At 41.3% G+C, this 9,634-nt stretch overlaps 1 protein-coding gene across 1 annotated transcript; it reads right to left on the bottom strand.

Annotated features, from left to right (window-relative positions):
- Positions 1 to 1,331: 1,331 nt before the first annotated feature.
- On the bottom strand, positions 1,332 to 9,354 carry kcnk5a (potassium channel, subfamily K, member 5a). Its single transcript, XM_061301844.1, has 5 exons — positions 8,874 to 9,354; positions 4,795 to 4,906; positions 4,521 to 4,687; positions 4,271 to 4,439; positions 1,332 to 3,881 (listed from the first exon to the last, which is right to left on the bottom strand). The coding sequence occupies exons 1-5, from the start codon at positions 9,057 to 9,059 to the stop codon at positions 2,923 to 2,925; spliced, it is 1,593 nt and encodes a 530-aa protein (XP_061157828.1). The 5' UTR covers positions 9,060 to 9,354; the 3' UTR covers positions 1,332 to 2,922.
- Positions 9,355 to 9,634: the final 280 nt, after the last annotated feature.

Below are 9,634 nucleotides of genomic sequence, written 5' to 3'. Positions count from 1 at the left end.
ACTCAGGAAATAATTGGGTGTCAGAGAGGTCCTTGGGCCGGTTTCAGTCCCATTTCCCCATCCTGGTCCGTTAGGTACAGAGCTGTTGTTAGGTCTGCTGATTTATAAGCCGCAGAAACAAATCTCCATCTGGTTCCCCTTCTTCCCTTGTTGACGAGCAAGTGAACTGGCATCACTGTGTCCCTGGATAAACGTGGCTTGTATTTAATCGAAGGACCTCTTCAGCGTCTGAGCTTGAAGAACTTGGAGGTTTGTTGTGCAGGGCAGATATAGACGAACAAGCATTCATCCTCACAATCACACCTACGGAGTGCTCGATCGATCTACCATGCATGTGTTAGGAATGTGGAAGGAAACTGGAGCAAGCATTGGGAGAACTTACCAACTCCACACAGGAAAGCCGGAGCCGGAATCAAACAACAGCAACAACAATAATAATAAAAGAAGTATTTGGCACCAAAGAAATTTGTTACCTGTTATGTGTTCAACTCTGCGTAGACAAAACATTTTATATATTGTAATATCCGGAAACTGCACTGACGTGTTATGTAACCATCGGAAAGGACTTTGCAGGAGTAATCTCTTCACAGGTACACTCTACTCCTGTGAAACACAAACTTTGGAGAAAATACCGTTGTGTGAAAACCCGAGTCTGGTTTCAGGACTCCTTGTGTAATGCATGTGCAGAAAGTCTTCCTCTGAGGGCGCTATAATAGGTTCAGAATTCCAAAACTCTTGAAGTATTGTTGCGTTCTTTGTGAGGAGCTGTGCTGAGCTTTAAATGGGACCCATCCATCTATATTTTTGACAGCAGTTATTCTGAGTGAGGTCATAGGTGAACTGGAGCTGACTCCAGCACACATCTGCAGTTTAACCTGATATGTATGTTTTGGGAAAAACACAAACCTCTCAACGGTAAAGCAGAATTGCAGCCACGGTACCTCATATTGAACCAAAAATAAAATGATGTGTTACCTTTACCTATGATTTCTGGCCTGTGTGACACCATTCAACATATCTGTGCAGAATTTCAATAGCTTATCACACCAAGGGTCCATTTTCCAGCATTTTCTTTAGTCAACTGAGGTCACAAAGATTTTTTATTAATTGTTTCAGATTGTTCAAAATTACCCGACAAAAATCTGAATAAAGCTCAACATACAAGCTGTAAAATAAATTAGACAGAAAAGAGTCTAATAATGTCAACAATTTCTGGAACAAATAGGCAACTGACTAAAATTTGATTTAATACTCAGCACGTCATCTCAGCATACACAAAAAAATCCACTAATCTGTTTTCCAAATTGGCCAAACAAAGAAGAAGACAGCCATTTTTCAGTGAATATTTATTTTTATTTGAAATATACAGTTGTTTTTTAAATTCAAACAGCCTACAAACAATAATTTAAAACATCATAAAAAAAAAGTCAATTTACACAAACACTGGAGTTTTTACACAACGGAGCGACATTAAGACACAAATGCAGGACAATAGGTTGAACCACTTGCAAGTAAATTATCTTCGGATAATAAGTACCAGGACGGCGCACCAATGTATCCGCTATAAAAATGACAATGGTAGAAATGTACACAAAATGCGACCAAATACCAAAGAAGAAATGTCTAAAAAGACCCAGTGTGGAATATACACCGATTTCAGCATTATTCTTCATTTCCCCTGCTTTGCAGAGGATTTATTTAAGGCAGTCTAAAAGGCAGGAGGTGTTCCATGCGCACAAAAACAATGGATTCCCAAAGATTTACAATCTTAAAAGAACTCGGATTTCCAAATTCACAATAGCCTTGTTTGACACTGCAATTGTTGCCATCTTCCCATGAGAAGTAACACTAACCTTCTTGTGCTGAAATGCATGTGCAAATAGCAGGAAGTGAACCAAAAAAAAAAAAAAAGACTTTTTTTTTGCCACACGTACACACGCACACGTACGTCATGAGAGTATGGATCTGCGGAGCGTTAACCTAGCTGGCCGTCATTTGCGCTACTACAGTCATCTGTGTCAGTGCGAGCCCCCAAAAGCAAACAAGTAGCAAGGCCACGTCCTCGGCTGAGGTGTTTGTGGCTGCCGATGGCCTTTCAGACAATATTGACTTGACAAACACAATGAAGCGGAATACTTTCACTCCTACTTTTCCGTCACAAAGGGCCACTTCATTCATCATTTACATACAGCGGCAATATTTATCTGCTCAAGTTTTTGTGTTTTTACTTTTTTACAGTACCTCCCTATCGCTTATTGATGGACCCTTCTCAAAGTCTTTTCCATGCAGTCAAAACCATATACAATCTCAGACAGCTACTTCATCAAGGATTTTGGAAAAAGAAACAACAACAAAAAAAAAAGGGAAAGCGTTTGGCTCAGGTCAAGGGAAAAAAAAAACAACAACAAAAAAACATCTGCACTGCAATGGACTTTGGCCTGTGCTCATTTTGATGGAATGGTGCGAGTGACGCAAACACTCACGGAGCTCCAGACGACGACCATGCCCAGCATTTCAAATATATTTTAAACACCAATATGGCGTATGCGACTTCTTAATATGTTGAAACATATCGATAATTTATTCGATGTCCAAGAAATGCACTTCAGGAAAAACAGTCGATTTGGAAACACAATACTTGATGAATCTTTTTCTAAATCTCCACAAAAGACTGCAAGAGGTGATGAAGTCTCAAGTCAATACTCATTTAGGCTGTTTATGTCCCAAATGATAGGGATTTGAATTCATGATAAAAAAAAAAAAGAAAGAACATTCAAATGAAGGAAAAGAACATTCATTTGGTTTGGAAAGTGATCATTTTCCAAAGCCAAGAGTGCAATGGGATTGTTTGAGTTCACATTAGAAATGTTTCAACGGCATCAGCGTTCACAACAGAGGCAGTGTTGACTGCGTGCACCGCAACTAAGGTTCTGTATTGTCTTCTTTTGCATATTCCTCAACAAGAGTCTCGTAAGAGCGGCCGTGTTCGAAAACATCGCTGGCAAAAACCGAGCCGTCCGACTCGGAACTTTGCTCCTCCTTGGAGACGGTTTCAATGTTTTCATCGCATGTTGTGATCGAAAGTTTCGCTTTGGAATCATCCTCCCCCTCCTCCTCCTCCTCCTCTAGATTATTGCCAAGAAAGTTTTCCTCATCAATGAAAGTAATGTTTGCATTTTGGAATGTAAGAGATTGGTATTCTTTAGAAGCCCAAGTCCTTCGAGTCGTTCTCCCACAATGTCCTCCACCTCCGCCATCCTGATCCACATCTTTGTCAAGCTGGTTTTCAAATACCTGAACCTGGTCGAGTTCAACATCCCTATCGCCATGTTCCTCTGTTAGCAGCAAACCATTATCAGAGCCCAGGAGGTAGTTTTTGGACTTGGAAAAGGCAACCGTGACACGATCACTGAAGCTATATCTTCTTTTCTGCCGTGGCGAACGGTCCAAGCAGAGAATGGTGTGGCCGTTAAAGGTGGTGCTATCGTTGCAGCTTTTGGAGCGAGCCGTGTCTTTGGCTTTGGCTTTTGCCTTGTTGATGGCGTTCCCCGCGCTGGAGTCCAGTCGCTTTTCATTTTTCGTGCCAATCTGCTTGATCAGGTCGTTGTAGCCTTCCTGCTTTTTGGACAGGAATCTGAAGATGTTGACGTCATTGGGGGTGGGCGGCGGACGAGGCGCGGCTTTGTGAGATGCTTTATAGTGCCGCAGCTCGTCCAGGGATAGTTTGCGTAACTTGCGTCGTTTCTTTAGCGCTTTGTGAGCCTCGATCACCATTCGCACTTTCCAGTTGAAGAATAAAGAGAGCCAAGCCAAGCCCAGGTAAATCCAAACCTCGACAAAGTAGCGGTATAAAGTGGGATAGTTTTTGGTAGGGTCCACACCTGAAAGGACGTTAAAAAAAAAAAGGGTTAAACCACGTCAAGGTATTGTGAAAAGAAAACGAAAAATGGAATAAAACTAATGCAATAAAAGCCCAACGTCTCAGCGTGATTGAATGTTTTGAAATGTTGAAACTGACTTGTCTGTTTGAATAAAAGACGATTGTGATGAATGGATAATAATAGAGCAATTACACCCTTCCGCTTGTCATGGTGAGAACAAAGTAATCAAACAAAAGTCACAAAGCAGTACAAATAAGCCATGATCAAGAGTCCCGACTTTGAAAACCTCGTTAATTATCTATTCAAAATATTAAATCATCATTAGAATGGACTCAGCAATATCAATTTCCCGATTAATAACAAATAAAGCATTTTCCCCGCAAACATACCTGCTACCAAGTCACCAAATCCGATCGTAGTTAAGGTGACAAACGAGAAGTACAAGCCTTCAACATAGGTCCAACCCTCCTGGGACATGAAGACAAAAGGTGGAAGGACTAAATGAATCAGCAACCCCCAGAGAAGAAAAATAGCTGTGCAGGTAAATTGAGACTTTCGCTGAAATAGAAACAACAAAACATCAAATGGAGGGAGATCTTTTGCATTGTTATCATCATAATAGAGCAAATATCAAGTTACCAGTGAAAGTCCTTTCTTGGTGAGAAAATGACCAATGTGCTTGGCTCGTCCGCCAAAGAACTTCCCAAGCTCGCTGATCCAAGTAAGACACAAAGGCACACCAAAGAGCCCATAGAAGATGCAAAACATACGTCCCACTACTGTTTTGGGAGCAATGTTTCCATAGCCTTCCAAAAAAAAAAAAAAAGAAAAAGAGTTTTAGGAAATTCCTCAAACCACTGAACAGAACTTGGAGAACATTTTGTTCCGACGAATGAGAAGTAAAAGTGCTTACCTATAGTCGTTATGACTGTGGCAGCAAAAATGACAGCATTTGGCCAGTTCCAGTTGTTGAACGTCTTGTTGCCAGTTATCGTGACTCCTTGGCCGGCAGCATCGGAAACTATCTGGAGACAAACATGACAAAAAGTATGGGAGATAAATACAGTTTGTCTGCACAAATCATGGAAAGTGTCTTTAAAAAAAAAAAAAAAAAAGACAATCATCCATTTTGTTAGACTTGTATTTTGTGTGTGAGGCTGAAAGCTTCACCGCATACATCCTGTAGAAAAAGCTGATGTTTGAGTCACTAGAGATAAGATGAACTCTTTTGATGGCTTCAAATAATCTTTCCACTGCGTACAAAGGAGAGTGCACGGTGCAGCTTATCAGCTTTCAAATCTCAAGTTGTGCAGAAAGTGCACAAAAAACTCTTACGTAACTTTGAGATTTTTTTTTCTTTCTTCAAATTTTGACCATCCTGGAACCCAGAACGTGTTGAGTAAGATCCGCTCAACACAGCATATGCAACGGTTCTGAGCCATGAACAAGTCGTGCTGGAACAACCCGACCTTGCTCTGTGTGATTTTTTTTTCACAATTGAATATTTGCCAACTAAGCATAGTTTGAAGACATCCCTCACCTTCTTTCAGTGGGAAGGGCATTGAACGTATTCGTTTCATCTGCCAGATAAAAAAAAATGCTGAGTTTTAAGAAAGCGCTGATTCGCAGGAATACAATGGGGGCAGAGTAGCACCGCCTTTCTAATATGGAAGACAGAGGTCAACAAATTCATAATATTGTATAGAACACATCTCTAAGTTCAGCGACCTTGATCGTCTTAATCAAAAACAAAAAAGGGTACCCGATAATAGACAACCTTGCCTCCCTTGGCACAATTCTCTTGGCTCAAATCATTGAAATTCACGAGTTATTAATCAAACGGTAAAGGTATGTATTCACATATTGTTTAAAATTGTGTGTAAACATACACAGAGATACAAATTTCCCATAATTAAGGAAGGGAAATAACTGCTCTTATTTCTGGTAAGCCATCCGTGTCACGAGGGCGGGCGACATCAAAACATAAAACAAAGCTCTACATTGATAAACAAAATAGATAAATGTGGCTTGTCATAGTAGTATCCAACAATGAGTATTTCACTTTGAAAAGGAGGTTTATTGTGCCCTGGCTCAAATGACAAAGAAAGGATTCCTTGATACTACTAAAGAAGTGAAAGCATCCCCAAATTGCAGGCTTTAAATCTCTGATGCTGCAATTGTGATAAGCAAAGAACTGTGAAAACCGCAAAACCATCTGTTATCTAGCAGCTGGCAAGCACTCCATTCCGAAGTATTTTTCCACTTCTGGGTACGAGCGTGACGCAGCCAAGGAGCAACAGCTGCCTGTAGGCAAGATGAATGAAGTCACAAACTCATGCTCGCTCGTATTATTCTGGATTCATTTCAACTTTGGGGTTTGCAGACATCATAAAGGACAATCTGTGTTCAAGGGCCTTCAAAATAAAAATAGGAGATCTTGTCTCAATCCAACATTTGCTGCTGAACAGACATGGGAATATTATTTCACATTTTGCTTTGTTTCGACATTATAAAGGAAGAACACACCCGCACATAAACACATTTGCAAGTGGCTGCTTTAAAGTTCCTTGTAAAATTTCACGAGACCACAAGACTTGTCAAACTAACACAACATGCACAGTCGTTGTTCTTACTTGTTGTGGACAGCAAGTAAAAAAATGACAGGGGGTCTTTTAATAGTCTTCCAATTTAGGTAGAACCTGCATTTGTACAGTTTACTATCAATATTTACATCAAATATTTGAAAATTCAGATTATGCTTATGCTGCGTGACGAAATAAACTTTCGACTGGTTCACTGCACGCCATTTGTAATCTCAAAAAGGCGTTTTTCGGGGCCAACGTCGGAAGGCCTTCTTGCCGTCATTTGTCATGCAGCAGTTGGTGAAGTGACACATGAGAGTTTGCAGTATTTTTAGAGTGCTGTGGCTTATTTGGCGTGAAGTAGGCTCACGATTTGACCAAATGGAACCCGTTAACAGAAATGAACTGAATAAAATGTCTGTTTCCAAAAGAAGAGAGACACATGACAGAAAATCTAGGTCGGGATCAAAAATTCACTCGGAAACTACTAATGTGTGAAAAAAGAAAGAATGTGACCGAAAGTCACACTTTGCTATTTCAAGGCACATAGTAGCTTCATCGGCACCGTAGGCACATGACACAGTTCAATCTCGTGCAGAAAACAGGACGCTATTTCATTCACTGTCAAACTTTTCATCTTGGCCATGGCCATCTAACCCTAACCATGCATGTGCCACTGGACTGTACAAGCACTTTTAAAGTCAGGTTAAAAAGTGGTTTAAAAAGTGCAGATTGCATCATCGTAAATGATTCATGAAGGCTCGGTGGGGGAGTCTCGATCACTGCATGCATCCTAAACATGTTCCCTTTTCTTGGCGAATACTCTTCATTTCATTTCAATATGAACTGCCCATTATGTTGGTCAAGTATCTCCTCTATGGGGCCATTATGTTGTGGAATTCATGCATGACGTGAATGGACACTGGCCCCATTGTAGATCTCTTGTCATTGTTCAGAAGACACTGCTTTTGGGGTTTGCAGTTCTTTTTACCCCAAAACCCCCCCAACTATTTTATTCACTGAATCATTAAAACGAAGGAAATATGTGCAAATCATGTTTGAATTCAAAGTTCTTGAAGCTGCACCCTGAACCCGATTGCTCACAATTCACGCATGTAGCGGGACGCTTGCATAATGATCATTTATTTGCAAAAGGAAGATAACCGACACCACCCTCGCTTTGCTGAACTTTTATGACAGTTTCTCGAGTGTCTACATCGATGTGACCATAAAAACGAACCACTCGAAGGGACGTGACGTTAATGGTAAACTTGGAGTTTATAAAAGAGAGGGCTAACTTTCTTAAGAAGTGGTCGTATTGATGAGATCCCACCTGTCTTTGCAACAAGTATGTGTCAGTGGAAGAAACTAATTTTCATGTCTGGAGTTGTACTGGAAACACGCAAAAAAAAGATTGTACTTTTTTTCCCCACAGCAGCTTTAAATTACACTTCCAGAATCTTTATGTGCTTTATGTTCCCATACATTTGAGGCCTTTGCAGGGATTACTCAAGTCCAATGAATGGGGGGAGGCTCATGGGTATACCCTTTTCAGTACCCCAAAACACAAAAAACAAAGAAAAAAAGGGGGGGATGGGTAAGGTAATAAATCTCCCAAATACTGATGTCGGCCCATATGGGGGACATGTTGAGGCATGCTTTCAGTCTGTCTCAAAACTGCAAAGAAACGAGTGTAAAAAAAATAAAAATAAATAAATAAAAACAAAACAAAACTGAAAAGGGATCAACTAAAAAAAAAAAAAAAAAAACTGAAAAGGAAAACCAATTTGTTGTGGTTCAGGAAAAAGCACCCACACCTTGGAGAAAGGGGGGGGGGAAAAAAAATCAAGGCAGTGAGCCGGATTATGAGAAAAACACCTGTGGAAGAGGAATGCTACATTTCTAATGCTTTTATTGGAGGGAGGGAGGGAGAGGGTGAACCCACAGGTCACTGGTTTAATAGCCGAGCACTTCTGACATTGGCAACTTTGGACATTGCAATAGAACACCATGTTACACAAGGTTAACTTCCTTCATGCACCCGCGAAAACGCTGACCCGTGCATATATGCTTACAATGTACAAAGTGCACATAGTGACTATCAAGTTTGTAAATGCCCAACATAAAACAAGTATTAGGTTGGCATAGACACAAGCAACACGTCACAGATAACAGGAATACAAATAAACAGTTGCCCTTTCTTTTTTTTTTCCCCCACACACATTATGATACACACCCACACACATGCATATACTATATAAACATATAGAGTATTTTGGTATGTGTGAATGCAAACCCTCGGGCTGCAAAATGAAGCCTTGCAGTCACAGAAGCAATGACAGGATGGATCCACAAGATGAACTGAACACTCCATTCATGTCTTACGCGTCAGCTAAATTATTATTCATACCTGCAATATTCTCTCCAAGTCATCTTTCGTCAGACAAGGGAACTCCTTCAGTAAATTCTCCTTCTGCCGTCTGTAGTGCTTTGCGGCCAGCTTCCAATTGGGCTCTTCCAGAACTTGAAAAATAGCTGCCCCAATGGACAGGTAGAAAATAATTGCAGAAGTCAACAATGGGCCCTTATCCACCATACTGGTGTGGAGTGACTTAAAGTGGGGGATGAAAGTAGGGAGGGAGGGGGAGCTTGACAGCAGCGCGAGGAAGAGTGCAGCTCAAGCAGTCATGGTCGGAGAATGTTGGAGCTTTCTTGGTCCACGCAAGCTTGATGGAAAGTCGACGCGCGCCACACTTGACAGCGTTTGTCCTCGCGCATAGCCCAAGAGGCAAACATGGGTGGTCGGTCAAATATTGTCTCCAGCAGATCAAGTGCAGACACTCTGCTATTGTTTCCACGTGCAGACGGAGAAATAGGGTGAAGTCGCAGTAGGAGTGGAGGACTTCATAAGATCCGCCCAGAAAGAGAGGAGGGAGAAGGCTGGAGAGCGTCCGCGAGGAGGGGTGGGGGGTGTCGACTTTTGCTTTCGCGTTTTGCCCTTTTTTTCCTCTCTCTTTTTTTTTTTGCCTACACAGGTGCGCGTCCCTCGGTGAGGAGACGCGCAAGAAAGTCATGCGTCAGAAAGTCATGCGTCATTTTAGTCTGAACAGAGGTGGATTAAAGTACCGTATTTTCCGGCCTATAAATCGCACCGGACTATAAGGTGCACCT

Source organism: Syngnathus typhle, linkage group LG16 (genome assembly GCF_033458585.1).
Source record: "Syngnathus typhle isolate RoL2023-S1 ecotype Sweden linkage group LG16, RoL_Styp_1.0, whole genome shotgun sequence".
In the NCBI taxonomy this organism is placed as follows: Eukaryota; Metazoa; Chordata; class Actinopteri; order Syngnathiformes; family Syngnathidae; genus Syngnathus; species Syngnathus typhle.
This window is presented reverse-complemented; position numbering and strand designations above follow the sequence as displayed.

Excerpts from the sequence above, each read along its gene's own strand:
- kcnk5a (XM_061301844.1), bottom strand. The coding sequence starts at position 9,059 with ATGGTGGATAAGGGCCCATTGTTGACTTCTGCAATTATTTTCTACCTG. Across the intron at positions 4,440-4,520 it reads CCAAGAAAGGACTTTCACTG|CGAAAGTCTCAATTTACCTG; the intron begins GTAACTTGATAT and ends TTTCTATTTCAG. Across the intron at positions 3,882-4,270 it reads ATTTGGTGACTTGGTAGCAG|GTGTGGACCCTACCAAAAAC; the intron begins GTATGTTTGCGG and ends ACGTCCTTTCAG.